Source organism: Silene latifolia, chromosome 11 (genome assembly GCF_048544455.1).
Source record: "Silene latifolia isolate original U9 population chromosome 11, ASM4854445v1, whole genome shotgun sequence".
NCBI classification, from domain to species: domain Eukaryota; kingdom Viridiplantae; phylum Streptophyta; class Magnoliopsida; order Caryophyllales; family Caryophyllaceae; genus Silene; species Silene latifolia.
The window spans coordinates 21,820,652-21,841,606 of NC_133536.1; the positions used below are offsets into that span (position 1 = coordinate 21,820,652).

At 41.2% G+C, this 20,955-nt stretch overlaps 3 protein-coding genes across 3 annotated transcripts; 1 reads left to right on the forward strand and 2 right to left on the reverse strand.

Moving 5' to 3' along the window:
• The first annotated feature begins 11,220 nt into the window (after positions 1 to 11,220).
• On the forward strand, positions 11,221 to 12,200 carry LOC141611361 (germin-like protein). Its single transcript, XM_074429886.1, has 2 exons — positions 11,221 to 11,423; positions 11,632 to 12,200. The coding sequence occupies exons 1-2, from the start codon at positions 11,300 to 11,302 to the stop codon at positions 12,183 to 12,185; spliced, it is 678 nt and encodes a 225-aa protein (XP_074285987.1). The 5' UTR covers positions 11,221 to 11,299; the 3' UTR covers positions 12,186 to 12,200.
• A 109-nt stretch (positions 12,201 to 12,309) lies between these two features.
• Positions 12,310 to 16,370, reverse strand: LOC141611360 (protein SCARECROW-like). Its single transcript, XM_074429885.1, has 2 exons — positions 14,635 to 16,370; positions 12,310 to 12,904 (listed from the first exon to the last, which is right to left on the reverse strand). Exons 1-2 carry the CDS (start codon positions 16,086 to 16,088, stop codon positions 12,439 to 12,441), a joined length of 1,920 nt encoding a protein of 639 aa, XP_074285986.1. The 5' UTR covers positions 16,089 to 16,370; the 3' UTR covers positions 12,310 to 12,438.
• Positions 16,371 to 18,333: 1,963 nt separating this feature from the next.
• LOC141613077 (uncharacterized) lies at positions 18,334 to 19,263 on the reverse strand. The gene has a single exon (XM_074431814.1). It carries the CDS (start codon positions 19,261 to 19,263, stop codon positions 18,334 to 18,336), a length of 930 nt encoding a protein of 309 aa, XP_074287915.1.
• Positions 19,264 to 20,955: the final 1,692 nt, after the last annotated feature.

Sequence of the window (20,955 nt, forward strand, 5' to 3'; positions counted from 1 at the left end):
CCCATGGCGGGTTCCACGGAGGGCGAACTAGGGTGTGAAGCCACTCCCGCAAGTGACTCCACCACAATCACAATCACACAACATCACGGCCATCACAACATATCCACAACAACACCATCACCACAACACTCGTACTCCGATGATCAGCAGATAACAAACTTTACAAAACAACATGTCTTAACAATGAACAGTAAACTGAGTAGGGAAACCCTACCTTAGAAATCAACAGTATAATGAAACTCGGATAATCAGAAAGGCTTCTCTACGAAGTCTTCTCCTATACAATAATCACATAACACAATTACACATTGCACAATCCCCCATATTCCCAATTCCATATATGTATACAGTAACTCCAAATAATACAAATAACGTAGAGGTAGAACTTACCAACAGTAGAATGAGGAATTATACGCAAGAACCACGAAGATTACACACACAATGATGCTACAGAATGATTAGGAAGTGATTAGGGAGTGATTAGGGTAAACGTAGAAATGATGAAGTTTGAAATAGGTTTTAGAAACTGACGCGGGATATAAAAATAACCTTAAACATTTCCTAATCAAACCGTCAAAATACGCTTCGCCAGATCGGATACTCGGTCGAGTATCCACTATACTCGGCAGAACCGAAACACACCATACCAACAGCACTACTCGGTCGAGTAGGCTCTACTCGGTCGAGTAGTCACTTAAGAAAATCCGTAGTATTACAGTCTTCCTCCCTTAAAAAGAACTTCGTCCCGAAGTTCACACTCCACCCCAAAACAAGACACTACACAACGCAAAAAGACTACACTAACAAGCATTTACCAACTCCAAAGAACCACACAAGACACCACAAAACCCACTAACCCGACTCAAAAAAATAACACAAAACACAACCGCGACCATCTCCTACCCCCCTAAAAAGACAACGGTTACATCCTCGTAACCAAACATACCTGATCAAAAAGACTAGGAAAACGCTCTCGCATGGCTTCCTCGGGTTCCCATGTGGCCTCTTCCACATTATGATTAGACCAAAGGACCTTGAGTAAGACCGTCTCACCATTTCTTGTCTTACGAACCTTGCGATCAAGAATCTCTTTAGGAATCTCGGCGTAGGACAAGGATTCATCAAGCTCGATGTTCTCCATCTCAAGGATATGCGATGGATCACTCACGTACTTCCGAAGCTGAGAAACATGGAAAACATTGTGGACTCTATCCAAAGCTGGTGGCAAGGCTACCTCGCCTATACGATCCAAAATCTCATAAGGACCTATAAACTTTTGACTTAGCTTACCCCGCTTCCCAAATCTCATCACACCTCGCATAGGCGACACTTTCAAAAGGACCTTGTCACCTACTGCGAACTCAATGTCCCTGCGGTGTAAATCGGCATAGCTCTTCTGATGATCTTGAGCTGCTCTCATCTTTTGTCGAATTAACTGGACTTGCTCAACCATATCCTGTACCAGCTGTGGCCCTAAAACCACTGTCTCAGAACTATCATCCCAACAAACTGGACTTCGGCACTTCCGGCCATACAAAGCCTCAAAAGGTGACATCCCGATGCTCGTATGATAACTGTTGTTGTATGAAAACTCGATCAGATCAAGCCTGTCTTCCCAGCTGCCCCCAAACTCCATAACACATGTCCTCTAAGGTCTTGATGGTTCATTCTGTCTGACCATCAGTTGCTGGATGAAAGGCTGTACTCATCTTCAAGGTTGTACCCATCAACTCCTGTAGTTCTTGCCAAAACTTGGATATGAACCTCGCATCACGATCAGAAACAATATCTTTAGGTATACCATGTAACCGAACCACATGCCTCCTGTAACCCAATGCCAGCTGCATATTAGACCAAGTATCTTTCATAGGAACAAAGTGAGCTGACTTGGTTAACCGATCAACAATCACCCAGATGATGTTGTTACCTTGCTGTGACCTAGGCAACCCCACAATGAAGTCCATAGAGATCGACTCCCACTTCCACTCAGGTACTTCCAAAGATTGTATCTTACCTTGTCGTCTCCTTTGTTCACCCTTGACCCTTTGACATGTCAAACATCTGGCCACAAACTCAGCTACATCTTTCTTCATGTTTGGCCACCAGAAAGTCTTCTTAAGATCTTTGTAAAGCTTGTCACCACCCGGGTGAACTGAATAAGGGGTGCAATGAGCCTCCGTCAAGATCACTCTCCTCAACTCTGCATCCTCAGGAACACACCATCTCCCATCAAAACGAACACTCCCATATGTATGGATAGAAAACCTGGCAACCGTCCCACTCTCTACTCTTGACTTCCACTTCTGAATCTTAGGATCAAGCTCCTGCTTACTCTTGATGTTCTCATACAGCTCTGGCTCGATCGTCAAATCCCAGATGGTATCTCCCTTCCTTATCATAAAGATCCCCATCCTAGACATCTCATCCCTCAGCTTTAGCAAGGACATGGATGTACATAGTGAATGAACGCTCTTCCTACTCAGAGCATCTGCAACAACATTAGCCTTACCCTCGTGATAGATGATCTCCATGTCATAATCTCCGATAAGCTCCATCCACTGTCTCTGTCGCATGTTAAGATCCTTCTGAGTGTAGATATATTTTAAGCTCTTATGATCAGAAAACACCTTAAAGGTTGCTCCATAAAGATAGTGCCTCCAAATCTTAAGAGCGAAAACAACTGCACCCAGCTCCAGATCATGAGTAGGGTAGTTCTCCTCATATGGCTTCAGCTGCCTTGAAGCATAAGCGATGACTTTCCCTGCCTACATAAAAAAAACAACCAAGACCATTCTTTGAAGCATCGGTATATACCTCAAAGTTCTCACATCCCTCTGGCAAAGCTAGGATAGAAGCTGTGGTCAAGCGTTCCTTTAAGGTCTGAAACGCCGTCTCACAACTCTCGTCCCAAACAAATCTGGTCTCTTTCCTCATCAAAGACGTCATGGGCCATGCTATGGTAGAGAAATCTTTCACGAATCTCCTGTAGTAACCAGCGAGGCCTAAGAAACTCCGAATCTCAGCAACATTCTTCGGTGATTCGCACTTGGTTACAGCTTCAATCTTACTAGGATCCACAGATACCCCTTTCTTAGATATCACATGGCCCAGAAAAGCCACCTCCTCCAGCCAGAACTCGCACTTAGATAGCTTAGCATAAAGTTAATTCTCTCTCAGAGTCTACAAGACTATCCTCAAGTGCTCATCATGCTCTTCCTTAGTCTTAGAATAGACTAAGATATCGTCGATGAAGACAACCACGAACCTGTCCAAGAACGGTGTAAAGATCCGGTTCATCAAATCCATGAAAGCTGCTGGTGCATTGGTCAACCCAAAAGGCATCACCACGTACTCATAGTGACCATATCGAGATCGGAACGCGGTCTTAGGAATATCCCCATCTGCTATCCTCAACTGGTGATAGCCTGACCTCAGATCAATCTTGGAAAACACACCTGCTCCACTTAGCTGATCAAACAGGTCATCAATCCTAGGCAAAGGATACTTGTTCTTCACTGTGACACGATTCGGCTCTCGGTAATCGATGCACAGTCTCATACTCCCATCTTTCTTCTTTACAAAAAGAACTGGGGCTTCCCACGGTGACACACTAGGCCTGATATAACCCTTGCCTAGCGACTCATGTATCTGCTTTTTCAACTCTGCTAACTCCTTAGGTGCCATACGGTACGGTGCTTTGGATATCGGACTTGTTCCCGGTTTAAGCTCCACGCTGAAATCAACATCCCTCTTGGGAAGCAAACTCGGTATCTCCTCAGGAAATACATCTTCGAACTCTCTCACCACAGGTATCTCAGAAGCTGTCGGCGGCTCTACTCGGTCATCCCTCACATGACAGAGAATCAAGGGGCACTTCTTCTTCAAACATGACTTTAAAGTCATCACAGCTATGAACTTACACTTAGGTTTCACCATAAACCCTCTATAAGACACCCTAACACCCTTAGGCCCCTTTAAAGACACTCTCTTTTGCCGACAATCTATCCTGGCATCATACTTACCCAGCCAATCCATCCCGACAATCACCTCAAACCCATCCATAGGAAACTCTAACAGATATATCGGTAAATCTACCCCTCCAACCACCATAGACACACCCTTATACAACTTGAGACATGACACCGACTCCCCTGAAGGTATGAACACATCATCTTTTACAACTTCAAACTTATCCAAACCCATAGACACGGCATGACCCTTAGACACAAAAGAGTGTGTAGCCCCTAAATCAAACAAAACAAAGGATGGTACATTATGAACAAGAAAGGTACCGGTAACTATATGAGTATCATCCTGTGCTTCCTGTTTGTCCATCATGAAAAGCTTCCCACTGTTTTTCTGTCCTCCACCCTGAACCGAAGCATTGGAGGTACTTGGCTTGGCTGCGGAATCTTGGGTGGTGCTGTTGTTCTGACGTTGATATGACCCACCACCACTGCGGTTATAACTGCCCTGGTAGCCCTGTCCACCTCTGTTGCCCCATGATCCTCCTGGTCGGTTACTAGCAAAGCTCTGAGTTGGCCCCTGAGAGAAATTCCCTTGCCGCGCTCCTGAACCAGTGTCGGGCCTGTAACTCGTGCATTCCCGTCTCCTGTGGCCTACCTCACCACAGTTGAAGCATGTAAGGTTATAGTTGTCACTCGCACTCCGACCTCCATTCTTTCCCCAACCACGAGATCCCCCCGAGAAACCAGCTCCACCAGAAAAAGCCTTTGCGTGATTGAAGTTCCCTTTCTTGTTGGCCGACTGACTGTTGATTCCACTGTCAGCTTTCCTCTTTTCAGCAGCAGTCCTCTCATCAATCTCTCTTGAGAGATCCACCATTCTCTCAGCTTGGCCCGCTCTTAGGTACACTTCCTTGAGGTCCGTAGCAACCCCAGCTGGCATACGACTCACGATCTTGGCAGATAAACCCCTCTCAAAACGGAGAGCTAGACCCCTAGGTCCTAGCTACATGTCGTCAACATAACGAGATAGCTCCATAAACTGATGATAGTAGTCAGTGACTGTCATCTCCTCGGTCATGGTGAAGGAATCAAACTCGGACCTCATCTTGTGTCGGATATGTTCCGGCACAAACTGCTCTCTCATAGCGCTCTTCAACCCGGACCAAGGAATAGCTCCCAAACCCTCAGCCTGGTAATAAGCTATAGCATCTTCCTTGACGTTTTGCCACCAAACTGCAGCTTCACCTCTCAGGTAGTACACTACCTGCTCGATGATCATGTATTCGGGGCACTTAACCATTTCCATGAGAGCTTCAATCTCACGGTGCCACTTCTCGAGTAGCTTTGGTTCACCTACCCCTTCATATGTGGCAGGGTTGAAGCGAGCAATGATGATGCTGAGCTGAGTAGCATCCATCGGCTTCTCATTCCTTTTTCCCGCATTTCGGAGAGCTTCAAGGAGAGCCTCTTGTTGCTCAATCATGCGAGCAACCTCATCAAGAGTCATCTCAGAAGCTTGGATCTGTGCGGGGGTTCTTTTGGGCGGCATTTTGAGCCGATAAGAAACAAAGAAACGTAAGCACAAAAGCCTACGGCTCAAAATGTAACACTCTTCCGCCAAAGGAACACTCGGCCGAGTATACTACCATACTCGGTCGAGTATCCTAGATACTCGGTCGAGTATTCGACTCCAGTAGCTAATGTCAAAAACCCAGAAACAACACTCGGTCGAGTAAAACCAATACTCGGCTGAGTAGTCACTACTCGGTCGAGTATACCTTCTTACTCGGTCGAGTAAACACATACAGTAGCCATTGCTACTCACTGCCAAACAATACTCGGTCGAGTGCTTGGTTGCTCGACCGAGTACTCCCTACTCGGTCGAGTACCTGCCCTGCTCGGTCGAGCCATACTGTAGACGGGTTTAAACAGTAAAAGTACCCTATCATGCTTTCTATTTCCCCCAACAAACATGTATCAACAGGTACTGAATGCCATGTTATAAACATATAATCATACAAATCATGCACAAGTTTAATCCGATACACCAAAAGTTCACAAACCCGTCCCCTCAACTATTTCTCAAATCACCAAACTACAAATCCCACATATACATTCCTCAACCATCAATTATCATCAACAGGAACCTTCACAAACATGCACATACAAGACACAACTCTCATCACACTTCCCCATGTGACCGGCTCGAGTTAATGAGGGCCAAATTGCGACTCCGGGACATCTCCCGAGTCTTTGCGGTATCTCCAAACAACTCTCCCCGGGTTCATTTTATTTAGACTCCCTAAGTTCATTAGATTCATTTGTTTAGGTGCCGGAATCTTCGGCTCTGATACCACTTTGTAACACCCCCTCATACCAAGGTGCCTTACTAGGACCACCCTACCACGAAAGTGTGTTACCATCTCGGTTTCCCGAGGTTAGTACATATCAAAAGCGTCTGAACTGAGCATAATTATTAAATGTCATAAAGGTTTAAAGTTTACATCAACCAAAATCCAAAAACTGATTCAACAATACAACTCCAATGTCTGACAACTAATGAAATCAAAACTAAGACTCGAACGGTGATGCTATGACTGGTGATGACAACGCTCCCATGACTGCCCCAAGCTCACCACTAGCAATACCTGTCAAGCCTGCTCACCATCCCCGAATGGATCACCGCAGATTCCACAACAATAACGGGGTCAGTATTACACAAACAATATAAGACAGACAAACGAGATACTAGCTGATCATCCTCCAACCCCAGTCTTCCGATCTCACACAGTAACTGACTACACACCAAAGTGCGTAGCCCTGCCAGATTACCCATCGCAACAGGTAATCCTCGCCGCCAATGGGTGACCGCAGCCGCTCCCACCTAGTCCAGCTCATCAACGAGCGACTAACAATCCTTATCCCTTAATATGCACATCCCCTCCCGTGGCGGGTTCCGCGGAGGGCGAATTAGGGTGTGAAGCCACTCCCGCAAGTGACTCCACCACAATCACAATCACACAACATCACAGCCTTCACAACATCTCCACAACAACACCATCACCACAACACTCGTACTCCGATGATCAGCAGATAACAAACTTTACAAAACAACATGTCTTAACAATGAACAGTAAACTGAGTAGGGAAACCCTACCTTAGCAATCAACAGTATAATGAAACTCGGACAATCAGAAAGGCTCCTCTACGAAGTCTTATCCTATACAATAATCACATAACACAATTACACATTGCACAATCCCCCATATTCCCAATTCCATATATGTATACAGTAACCCCAAAGAATACAAATAACGTAGAGGTAGAACTTACCAACAGTAGAATGAGGAATTATACGCAAGAACCACGAATATTACACACACAACGATGCTACGGAATGATTAGGAAGTGATTAGGGAGTGATTAGGGTAAACGTAGAAATGATGAAGTTTGAAATAGGTTTTAGAAACTGACGCGGGATATAAAAATAACCTTAAACATTCCCTAATCAAACCGTCAAAATACGCTTCGCCAGACCGGATACTCGGTCGAGTAAAGTGTATACTCGGCCGAGTATCCTCTACTCGATCGATTATCCACTATACTCGGCCGAGTATTCCTCGGCAGAACCGAAACACACCATACCAACAGCACTACTCGGCCGAGTAGGCTCTACTCGGTCGAGTAGTCACTTAAGAAAATCCGTAGTATTACACAGACCACCATTACAAAAACCTTTGCCAACAAACTGACCATTCTTAGACATGACTAACTTATCAGACTCAAAAGTAAGTTTAAGACCAGCCTTATTAAGTAAAGCACCAGAAATCAAATTTCTACGCATATCAGGCACATAGAGCACATTTTCAAGAGCTAAAACCTTGCCATAAGTGAGTTTCAGGTGCACCTTGCCAATGCCGAGGACTGGAACCTTGCTGGAGTTGCCAACATACACTACCTCTTTCTCATCAACGTCTTTGAGCTTCTTTTAAAGATCCTTGTTGGTGCAAATATGGCGTGTAGCTCCTGTGTCAACAATCCATTCCACCAAGCTTACAACCAGATTAATTTCGCACACCATTGCAGCAATTATATCATCACCCTCACTTGAACCCTCGACAACATTGGCTTGTGGCTTGTTAGATTTATAATTTTTGTAGCCACCACGTTGATTGTTGTCTTTCTTTTGGAACTTCCCGCCATGTGCATTATTGCGATTCCCTTGATTTTGTTGTCTTTCCTTATAAGCTTTCTTGGTCTTGCACTTAAAAACGGGATGACCAGGCTTGTCACACCACCAGCAATTTCCTGTTATTGTCTTTATTGATTTATCAGCATTTTGTGGTTTGTTGTATTGATCATAGCTCCTCTTGTTTGTACCTGTATTCCTTTATTCAACAACATTAGCCTTAACAGTGTTAGTAGCATTAGTCCTGACTCCTTGTGGCATCCTCAATCTTGATATGACCAATTAGCTTCTGCAACTTCATATCTTTCTTCTTATGCCTCAGATGTTTCTTATACTCATCCCAACCAGGAGAAGGTAATTTCTCTATAAGAACATTAGCCTGCATATACTCGCACAACACCATTCCTTCACCAATAACTTCAGAAACCATATTTTCATACTCATGTATTTGATCCATTATAGGTTTACCATCAGTAATCTGAAATTTTAACCATCTTGCTACTGCATATTTCTTAGTACCCAAATCATCAGTACCATACTTAGTTTCCAAAGCATCCCAAATTGATTTAGCGGTCTTAGCTTTGCAGTAGATGTCAAACAGATTATCAACCATATAGTGTAACATCACGCCTCTAACGGTCTTATTGTCTTTGGCAAATTTGGGATCGGGTTTCACAGTCTCAGACGAACTAGAGTCTTCAGTGGATTGTGTGGATTGTGATTCTTAAAATAACACATAGTCAATTTCATATTGCGAGAAATAAAACAGAATTTTTTCAGACCATCTCCTATAATTTTTTCCATCTAAAAGTTCCATCTTACTAAGGTCAGGGACAATTTTGTGAGTGAAATGGTTGACATGGGCATTAGGAGTGACAGTAACAAATTCTCGATTGACAGTGGAATCGTCAGAATTTCCGGATGGGTTTGACATTGTTTAAAAACAGAGAAAAACAGTAATGTATAACAAAGATCATAAAGTTCTATAACTGATTTAGATTGAAGGAAATATGAACTTAGGTGATCAAAAATACCCTTAATCAAAACGTCGTGTAAGACACTGCCCTAAATCAGTTAGACCCCCACACAGTTGCTCCTTGGGTTTCGTGGTCACCGATTCCAAGGTTAACGCCTCTTTCCGCACATTGTTGCATACCAAAGACGGAAGTGGGAACTGTTCTCAATATGACAGAATATAATAGAGATGAAATAGAGAAGAAGAAGTTGTATGTTTTTTCTGTGTCTGAAGACTGTGGATTAGTGAGGTTTATATAGAAAAACTAAGGCTCCTCCAACAGTCGAAAAATCAATGGCATTGATTCTGAGATTAATGGTAATAAAATCGGACAATGAATGCGGAATTGATTGTGTAATAAAATCACAACAGCTAGAAAGAATCCGATGTAAAAAGTTTAGACCACTAGCAAAAAGGGGCCACCCCGCGCACGTGTCACGTGACGTGACGAGCCGGACGGCGACGGCGGCGCGCGCGTGGGAGACTATAGTCTATCCTCTATAGTCTAGTTAACATTTGTTAACCCACCTTCATATATAAAGGCAATACTCCCCCACTATTCTTCCAATGTGGGGCAAATATTACCACACTTAAGTATTGGAGCAACTACCAACTCCAACTGTACTAAGACCTGGAATGAGACTAGACATAAGAATCTCAACAATCCCGAGAAAGACGAGTAAGCTAGAATCACTTGTAGTAAGGAAGAAATCTGGTGGGAGAAACCTAGAAACGGTTTCCTAAAGCTAAATTTTGACGGATCGAGAATATAAGGCAATAAAGCTGCTTTAGGATATTCTATAAGGGGTCATAATGGTAATGTCGTTTTGTTGGGAGCAAAAAAGTGAGGATCCAATAGTATTCTTGTTGCAGAAGATCTCGCTTTAAAAGAAGGCATTTTAGCAGCTAATGATTTAGTAATCTTAAAGTTAATTGTGGAGGGTGATAATTTTTATGTTATTAACTCAATTCGTAATACTTGGCAAATTCCTTGGGAAATTTCTAGTATCATCAAAGATGTGAAATTAGATCTTCATTTTTTCGATGAAGTGATAATTAAACATTGTTTTCGTGAAGCCAACAAAGTTGCTGACTTCATGGCTTCTATTGGACATTCATGTTCAACTCTTTCGAGGTGGTTTAAAAGCCGGTGACTTCAACTTACCTCTCTCATTCGAAAGGATGGGATAGATTAGTCATATCGCAGAGGATCGATCTAGCTTTCTTATCTTATCAAAAAAAAATGGACATATTGTTTAAAAATGTCGCTAGAAAATGAGACGTGGTCATAATTAAATTGTCAAAATTACTTTCCCCAAGTCCAGAGTTTTTACCAACTACTATCAATAAGGACTAATTCTCACAACACAAAAATCTCATTGAAGACAGCACATATCCGTCACTCCGGAGTGACGGATACCATTTCCTCTCACAAACGACCCAAATAGAGGAGAGAGGGAAGCACATGGAGGTGCCCCCACCTTGTCCCCCCTATCCGTTTTGTGAGTGGCATTACCCGTCACTTGCTCCGATCCGTCTTCAGCAAGACTAACTGCACTCACAATCAAAATTCCAAAAGTTTATTGTATCAAATCAGGGGGAAGTTGATACACAACTGCTAATTCTTTGGATTAGTTCACTTGATATTTGATATTTTCTTCTCTAGACTAGAAATTGTAAGTGGGTAATTAAACGGAACAATATCTACGTTCTTGGTTAAATCTTTTGAATGCTTAACTTATTCAGAAATCTTTGTCACTAATAATAAGTGTATGAAACCCTTTGAATTTGTATACACGAACTTTATATGGGAAAATGAGTTGGTGTCACAATAAAAGTTTATTGTTGAACATTTCTGTTTGAATCGCGAGTATTTTCGAATTTTTTAAACAAAACCAAATGAAGTTGGGTTACAAAGTTTGAACATGTCAATAAGTAACAGCATACGACCTTGCCAATTCTATATGTGCTTGCATGACCACTTCAAATTAACAACAGTTTAAATTACTATAATCAACTATAAATACATCATTTTACCCATGCTAATTATCATCCAAACCACAACTCAATAACTTCTTCCTTTCAAAGCTAAGTATAGCAATAACTACAAAGCTTATAAGACCAAGAATGGCGAACCATAACACCTTTATTGTTCTGGCACTAATGGCCTTCACTTCCTTTGTGGCTTATGCTACTGATCCAACCCAACTTCAAGATTTTTGCGTCGGAGTTAACGACCCGAACCAAGCTCGTACGTCTTCTTTCGATATGTTCATGTTAATCTAATCAATTTTTTATATAAGTCGTTTATTTTCAATTTTTGACGTACAAGTTTTTTGACATGCATCGTAACAAAGTAAAATACTAAAAATAGTACAGTTATCGATCTTCTTAATAAGTGATAAGCGAATACAATTCGTTTGTACTCGAATTCCGGGCTAACATTTCTTTCTTTGCAGTGTTTGTGAATGGCATGTTTTGCAAGAATCCAATGGAAGCAACACCCGACGATTTTTTCTACAAAGGGCTTGACGTACCCGGGAAGCCCAACAACTTAGGAGTCAATGTCACAATGGTTACAGCAATGCAAGTACCTGGACTCAACACCCTTGGTATATCGTTGGCTAGGATTGACTTTGCACCATACGGACTCAATCCACCTCACACCCACCCTCGTGCCACCGAGGTCTTGACCGTCATGGAAGGAACCCTCTATGTCGGTTTTGTCACATCCAACCTTGCAACTGGCGGAAACAAGTTATTCACTAAGGTGTTAAACAAAGGAGATGTTTTCGTGTTTCCACAGGGTCTCGTTCACTTTCAATTTAATGTTGGTAATTCCCCTGCTGTGGCTATTGCTGGGTTGAGTAGCCAAAACCCCGGTGTTGTGACGATTGCCAACGCGGTGTTTGGATCACAGCCTCCTATCTCGGTCGATGTTCTAGCCAAGGCCTTCCAGTTGGATGCAAATGTGGTCAAGTTCCTCCAGTCTCAGTTTGGAACGAGCTCGTAATTCAATTCCAGGATCGATTACAATTTACAAGACACCGCTATTATTATAATTATACTATCTAATTTCGACTAATGTAATGAATAAGAACTACTGAGATATATAGAAGTAATTGAGTGAATCCGACTAAGATTCGAAAACTTGTGCTATTCAACAACGAACATATAAGATTTGATCTGTATCGTCTATTTTTAAATTCAAAGTCGGTTTCACGTACACAAACATATCCAAGTGTCGAACTTGTCATGGCTCAATTTTACTGGCTCCTAGCGCAAACAGTGCTCATAGTGTGAGCATTAGAAGGTCTCCAAGCCGAAGCCGTGAGTAAACAAAGGTCCTTCCACCCAAGCTTAAGTGTACCCTTGTCCTCAACCAAAGTATACCCATCACAGGGGAACATCCCTAGCAGCAATGTCGCTTGTGCAGCGGCATTGCCTGCCAATGAGATCCCTCGGAAACCAGACTGCTGTAGCATTTCCCTCCAGCTGGCGAATTTGGACTCTCCGGTCTTAGACGGCCCACTTACTGAGAGAACATTTCGGATCTCCCTAGAGAGAAGTTGTTGTTCCACTACGTGTCTCTCTTCGCTTTCCTCGTCGTAGCTAGCTCCTAGGGAGTCAAAGAGGGCCGAATAGTAATGGACCGCCTCTACGAATCTTCCTAGGAAAGTGCCTGTTTGGCTTAGGTCTTGCTCGACTATTGTTACCACCTTTGGTGCCAATCTGCAATCATGTTCATTCACCATTAAAATAACCCTCACAATGAATATAAAAGGTAAACAATTGACTACGACAGAAAGAGTTCATATATAAAGCTTGAGCATCTTCAGACCTATGTTACTCGGACTCTTAATTTTCCTCATGTACATACTCATGTGTGCAACATGACACATTTTAAGCAAAAAAGAACTTAGAAAAATTGTTGCAAAACAACAGTGCTAACACTTGGGCACACACTCATGTCAAATACGTCCCTTCAATTCCAAGCAACATAGTTAAACCTAATTTATGCACCGTGGTCTTCATCTACATACGGAGTACTACCTTTCCAGTTAATGTATTCATATATTCTCGAACGATCACTCTCTCATTTCTTAATGTTTGTGTAAAAAACATACGTAAATAAATGATAAGAACAAAAACAAAACGGAGAACAAAGTATTGTTATTGCAATGTCAGGGTATGATTGTTAGCAAGACTCTTCCAACTCTTAGAACTCTGGCACATCAGCTTTTCACTAACTTTTATTATTTCTTTATTGTTTAGACTTAGCTCAGACTTCTTCACTTTTTTTTTTACAAAAAGAAATGACACATGAGATTCACTCATTGGATAATTTTCTTTCAAAGTAGGGTCAAAACCCACCCAAAGTCTTAAGTTGAGTCTTAAATTTTCGAGACTCGATTTAAGACTGCTAAAATTAGGGTAGATTATTGGTAGTCTTGAGTGAGTCTTGTCTCAAGAGTACCGATAATTCTACCCATAACTGATTAGCAAGTTCTACCGTGAGTAGCTCACCACAGACGCAACTAGATAGAACCACACTATTATCTTAGAAGCAAAAGTAGGGCATATAATGACACAATAGTCAACTCATTGTTCCCATGGAAAAGGTACAAAATATACATGTACAATGGATTACATAAGTCACTATAACTTCATAAAACACATGGGAATTGCATGGACTATGCCATGATAGATATTCCGAAGTTACTCCTAATGCACCATCATTTTTTTGGAAATGGACCCTCTCTATTTTTATTATGAGTTAATTAGGATCATCTCCATTTTCTATCCTTATACGACTCTATGCATGCAATCATACCCGTAACTCTACAATAGTATCATTATATTTCTTCTTATTCAGCCTAATAATGTTCCCCTTTCATTATTATAATACTCCTCACATATATTAAAGAAACTAAAACATTAAACTGAATAGGAAGGAGACAAGGAGTATTATATCTCAACATCAAGTTCCCCAAGAACATAACTTTGATATGCCATATGAAAAGGCTAATAATGTGTAGAACAACACAATTTTTATCTAAATTCGTATAACAATAAGTTTCCTACACGACTATACAACTACCCTACACCCCATACTATGATAGCAACACTCCCCTACACCCACTATAGATGAGATCAAACTTGTGAGCAAGTGGCTTCTTCGATTATTTTCTCATAAATATCGTTAATGATATTATGGATGGTCCAATTTTCATTTACAAGTAAGACTTATAAAAGACGGTCTTATACAGGTCCTAACCAGAAAGTCATATTAATATTTCTTGCTAAAACAAGTGCTTTATTTACATGCACATTCATTCTAACCAAGTCTCCTTAGGTCACACGTTAGAAGATCCGATAAGATTTAAGAATATGGAATTTTATTTGAGAATTTTTTTAGCGTAATAAGATGAACGAAAAAAGTGCAAGTTAAGTAAATTTACCTTTGTAAAAGAGCAAGAGTGTTAGCATCAGAAGCAGTAACATCATACAAAGAATGCTGCAACCAATGAACAGCAACAGCCTCCCTTTTACTAACACCCAACTTCTCCAAATCCAACTTCCCAATCTTCTCCGCAATCCCTCTATACTCAAACGGCAATCCCAACTTCTCCGCGAAATCCGACAATCTTTTCCCTGTCGCTTCCAACGCCTCAGCGGACATCCCCAGCCCAGTCAGCCTTACAAAAGGCGGTCCACCGGGTCTCGACGCAAGTATATGAAACAATCCAGGCCATTGTAGTCCTTGCATTATATCTACGTCTATGATGTGGACTCTGTCTTCTCTTTGAAACGCTTCTTGTATCGCTTGGTTCGCGGTAAAATGCGAGAATTTTATAAACGGGCTAATTCCGTTGTATACTTGAAATGCCGAGACTAGCTTCGGATAATATGGGATTGTTGGAAATGTGGAGTGGATACCGAGCCGGGTTGTTAGTATCCGAGCCGACATTGCTTCGGAAAAGTACGCTGCTATTCGTTGTGCTGAGGTTCCGAATGGGCTCGCCCATTCGGATATTTGTACTATCATTTCCAACGCGTCGTCCGGTTTCTCATTCGAGATTGCCTCCGCGCATTGAAGAAGGAGCGTCAAAAGGCGAAGCCCGTTTTCGTCTATTTTTCTTTGTTGACGTTCCTCCTTCTCCCTCGCCTTTACCACCGCTGTGTAAAGCGGCGGTGAAGACGGGGAATTTGGTTTATCGTCAATGATCTTAGCACCCGTGTGGGCCGTGTCGATGAATTGTGGAGTAATATTATGATTGTTATGGACGTTGACTTTTGATGAAACGGGTAACTCGGGTGGAGTTGGAGAAACGGGTACGGGTATGGGTTCGGCTAAGGAACGGAGCCGGTATTCGATCACGGTTCCCAAGGTAGGGTTACAAGGATAAATTATGTCTCTAACGTTTTGGATTAAATGAGGTATGGAAATGGTGTTTGAGGTTTGGATGAGGTCTTTTATGATGTCGTCTACCCATCTCGAATCGTCCATCGAAGTATTAGTCGATGGGTCGGTTCGAGATGGGACCATTGACGAATTACTATTATTGCTTCGAGTAATTACGGGTGGGAACAAGGGTAACCCGGAAAACCCACAAACAAGTGGCATCTCATCATGATTATGAGCCACTTTGTTTGGTAAAAAGGGAGGGAAGGGTTGGCTCATTTCGGAAGCGGGTCGCTTTCGGACCATTTTGTTGGTGCTATCAGGGTTCGAACTGGGGTTGAACATTGGGGAAGTGGTAGGGTAAGTGGAGAAATTATAGAGGGGAGGAAATGGAGAGGATTCGGTATCGTTAAAGGCGGTATTTACATATGAAGGGGGAGGGGGAAAGGGTAGGGAATAAAAAGGGAGGAGGAAATTAGGGTCAGGAAAAGAAGGAGAAGAAGAAGCCATGGAGAAAGAGGAGGAAGAGAAGAGAGTCGAAGGAGGAGAGGTTAAAAAGAGTGGGTGATGATAGTTGGTTTTGTTTTGGTTTTGGTGTTGTATGGAGATGGTTGTCTTGTTATTGTCCTTATTTTTCTTGACTTCATTGTGTTTGGCATCCCAACATGGGTTTGTACTAAAATAAGGGATGTTTTTACTTTATTTTGTGCTTATCTCAAGTATGAATGGGGACTACTATGTGTATGTATGGAGTTGTTTGGAGAGTTTTTTATTGGTAACAAGCTATCAAGTATCAACCATAAGTTTATGAATCCATGTGAATTGTAAAGTACTTCGCAATTGATTGGGCTATTTAACCGTGCGGGCCAACTCGTAACTGTAAGAGCCCGGCTCACTCCTCCGTTCGAGCCGGGCTAGTGTTGCAGGACTCGAGCTGGAAGAAGCTGGCACGACACATGGCTAACCCAACCCACTCTCATGTTCGGGCCATGCCTGGGCTGCAACCTTCCAACCCGGCCCGACCATTGGCGTAGTAGTTGATAGTTTAGTTGTCATATTTCACATTAATTGGTATTTCATATTAAAGCAGGCCATAACCGGCCCGGACTAAGGGGGATGTTACCTGTACCCGGTTAAGGGCTGGGGCCAGGCTTGACGGGTCAAGGGGCAGGGCGGGCTAGGACAAGCTGGTTATGACCTTGAGACGGATTGGGTCGGGCTAGCCCTCCTTCATATAGACTCAAATTCTTCCACAATAAAGGTAGTTGCTTACCTAATCCTCCTTTGATTAGCTCTGTTTACTCAGTGGTCCGGACCAAAGACCAGACCGGACCGAATTTTATTTGGTCCGGTCCACGGTCCACCTATTTACTCTACTTTGGTCTTCGATCCGGTCCTGGACCAAACCGAATGGACCGTGGACCGGACCATGGACCGAAGTTATATAAGAAAAGAATTTTTAAGATTGCAATATTATTGATTTTATTTTCTACTTTGTTTACATGTATTATATTAGATGTGTAATTATGTAGTTAAATTTAGTTAGAAATAATGTTGTTTATTTTAATCGTTACAAACTTCTCGAGTTCTAGTTTTATATGGTAAAACATGTCAATGACAACAATATTTGGTCCATTTGGTCCGGCTCGGTCCGGTCCACGTGTTTTTACGGTCCAGACCGGACCAATATTAATATGGTCCGGTCCTCGGTCCACCTCTTAACCCTTATTTGGTCTTCGATTCAAAGAGTTTGGTCCGATCCGGTCCGGTCCGATCCCGAACCAATGAACACCTTTGATAAGTGAGAATTGGAGTTCCGATCTCCAACCAAACAAATGTTTCTCAAAATCACATTAAATATAAAATCCTGTGAAATAAAGGTCCCCTAAAGTGAATTTCTTACATGTAACATTTGATATTTAGGCTATTCCGCGAATTGTCAATATCCAATGTCCTGTCTTAATGTTTTTTTTTTTTTTTTTTGGTTACAATGTCTTGTCTTAATGTTGAAACGGAACAAATATAGAAAGTACTTCAAAAATTGTCAATTTAAGAACATAAAAGATGTCCTTGGATCAAAAAGGTTAAAACTTTATAAGTACCAAAACACAAGGAAAAAGAAGTGACACGAAGCCCACATGAATAAGGTCCTACATGATACTTAAAAACACTATTTATTTACATAATTACAGGTCTCGACGTAAGAAAATAGCAGTAAAGGAAGGACATAGAGAAAGGTGAAAGAAGAAGCCAAAAAGGTAGAGATGCTAGTATTGATAGCAAAATGTCAAAATGGTAACGTCGCATTTTGGGGAAGAAAAACTGCATTTTCTCATTTGATAGGTCATACTCTACCACCCCACTTCCTTTTTCATTGTCTCCTACTCCTCTTTTTTTTTTCGCAAATTCACGGTTACTTTTTATCTAAAACTTCAGACGGATATATGTGACAATTTTATGTTCACAATGGTATAACCACTGTTACAACTTATAATAACTTGTTTTTCAATAGTGATCACATTTGGTTATAAAATGGTTACAAAATATCATCTTATTCTGAAGCAAGAGGAATGTTTTTTTTTTTTTGTCTTCCTTTCATTTTCTCGCCACTCTTATAACAACACAATAATTGCAATTTTGTAGGAGTATAATTTATAGGACTAATTAATGAATTTAATTTTTTTTAGTAAACGTTAAAATGTACTACACTCTTTTTTTTTTTTTTTTTTGACAGCTGTAAAGACAAAGATCCTAACTAACTAGTCATAGCCTTCTTAGCAAGGCTATGAGCCACCTTATTGGATGACCTAGGAATATAACTAAAGGATAGACAATGAAAATATCCACTGAGAGCTAGAATATCTTCAAGTATCTCTTTAGTCATGTGACGAGCTTTCTCCGAACCTGCAAAAAAAGCAATAAGAGGTAGACAGTCAGTCGAAACTTCCACATGCCACCGCCCCTCCTCTTTAGCCCAAAGGACAACTTCGTGTAATCCCAAAGCTTCCGCTTGCAGGGCTGATTCAGCTTTGATTGCCTTGTACTTCTCCACCATTAGTTGACCTGTTTCAGTGTACGCCACCCATCCTACGCTTGCCTTTTCCTTTGACTTCCATCCTGCATCAACCATAACTCTAGTGCACTCACAATTGTAATGTGCACCTATCGCGAAGAAAGGCTTACTCTCCCTTATCCACTTTCCCGTTTCATCACCCATTTCCTCTGCCTCTTGGGTCTTTTTCACTTTATCCTTGTTGCATACAAGCATAGCTTCATCCGCTTTTCGTACTTCCTGGATCCATAAGTTTAGGAAAAGAAATGGATGAAAGCTCTCCCTTTTGAATACAATTCTATTCCTTACACACCATATACACCATAATGTAGCCATAAATCGTATGATGCGACTAGTACCCTCCTCAAGTTTCTCTAAGTAGTTGATCCACTGCATTACCCATTTCCTAATATCCATCCTATGTGTTTGTGATGCTCGAATACCAAGTTCCGTGCATGCCCAAAGCCACTTTGAAATTTCACAATCCCTGAAAAGGTGTTCCATTGTCTCAGTACTGTGCTCTTCATATCCACATAATTTGCACCTTATCTCAAGTTGAATATTTCTCCTTTCAAAATTGACTCCCACAGGCAGTGTATCAGTAATGATTCTCCAAATTAGTATCTTCCACATTGCAGGACCCGGCAGTTTCCACAATTTTCTTCTGCAGAGAAGGTCTTCTCCTCCGCCCCTATTCTTTCTTTATCCTTCTCTGAACCTTTTAATTCCATAAATTTTGAGAATAGAATTCCATACCCACTTTTCACGTTATACTCACCACTACTACTATACGGCCAAAAAACTGTATCCTTCTTTCTAGAAAGGCAAAGAGTACACTCGTGCAAAAATAATGTAAGAATTTACTCACTATTTTACATTTGTATATAAAGGTAAACGAAACCCTAAATTGGTATTCCTCAATCTCGATTAATGTACCGCACTGTTTTTTTTTTTTTTTAACAGGAAAGGAAATGAGAAAGAATGTTTTTTTTTTTGTCAAGAGAAGCGAAATACATCCAAAATAGAAGAGAATGTGAAATACAACTACTTGTATTATTTCATCCGACTAATCCATGTTATTTTTCAATCAAAAAACTTATCAAAACTAGAAATAGATAACAATTCACATGGATAGAAGGAGTATAATTGAAGTACTCGGTACTAAACTTAATAGTGAATTTATTAAAGAAAACATAATTTTAGCTATACGGTCATTGAATCGCCTATTCAGCAAACAAATGTTCATTATCCTATTTAAAATTATTACTAAAATTTGTCAATCATAAATTCATAATCTCCCGTCATCTAAAACAGCTCGATTACCGGCATAATACGAGAGACGGACCATGCAAACAAAGACATCGTATACAAAGAAAGATGCCCTCGAAAACTATACAATACTTCAAATTAAGCTTATAGTGTTTGACATTTTGCCATCAACTTTTACTTAGGCATCAAAAGGGACAACATAATTAAAATACTCCGTAATTGGGAGTAAAAAGATGGAATCGCCTAACACGATAATAATTTGTTTTCCTTAAAAGGGGTCATTTTAATCTGAAATAATAAAACGAAATTTTAAATTTATTTTACGGCCAATGAGGTCACCTTTGGGGGAAAAAAAAAGTTATCAATGAGCTGTAACATTAGTTGGACTATTGCGGTTATATTTGACTATAAAATGATCACAAAACTCCGTCTATTATTTAAGACGAAAATGATCTGTCTGAAACAAGAGTTTACGATTTAGTTTAGATCCGTCCATCTATCTCACCAGTGTATCAATCGGGAAATTCAACACTGCGAGTTTTACTAGTTACTCCTATTAGGCACGCATGATGGGCAATGTGCCTATGTCTAACGGGTAAAAGTGAAGCCACTTTTTACGGACAACTTTTTACTGCTTTCTGGGCCACGGTGTACACCACCTGAGCACGTGAGAAATATGTGCTGCCAGAGATCAGATGCAATACGATTCGGGATGAGGGAGAATCTTAATTCGCATCGCTCAGATAGTGACGGGCTGACCGGTTAAAAATTTACCCGACCCAAAAATTACCTGCTTTTTCAACAGCTTCCAAAAAGACGCCCAAATCCAAAATGCCTCTTAAACGGCGAATCACAATCTATATTCCTCCAAATACGATGCATGTAAATATGTAATGCGACTCATATTTTCAACAAAAAAACATCGTCCGGTGAAAATGATAAATAATCTTTCATGAACGAGTTAAAACGGAAGATTTTACAAATGTAAGTTGTAAACTTGTAACTCACTCGAATCGCAACACCTATGAGTATATGACTTAGGCTGAACATAACCAT

What these genes read in the sequence shown, in the direction of transcription:
- LOC141611361 (XM_074429886.1), top strand. Translation starts at nt 11,300, where the DNA reads ATGGCGAACCATAACACCTTTATTGTTCTGGCACTAATGGCCTTCACT. An exon ending in TAACGACCCGAACCAAGCTC is followed by an intron (nt 11,424 to 11,631) that starts GTACGTCTTCTT and finishes CTTTCTTTGCAG; the next exon opens with TGTTTGTGAATGGCATGTTT.
- LOC141611360 (XM_074429885.1), bottom strand. Translation starts at nt 16,088, where the DNA reads ATGGCTTCTTCTTCTCCTTCTTTTCCTGACCCTAATTTCCTCCTCCCT. An exon ending in ACTCTTGCTCTTTTACAAAG is followed by an intron (nt 12,905 to 14,634) that starts GTAAATTTACTT and finishes ACATGATTGCAG; the next exon opens with ATTGGCACCAAAGGTGGTAA.
- LOC141613077 (XM_074431814.1), bottom strand. Translation starts at nt 19,263, where the DNA reads ATGTGGAAGATACTAATTTGGAGAATCATTACTGATACACTGCCTGTG.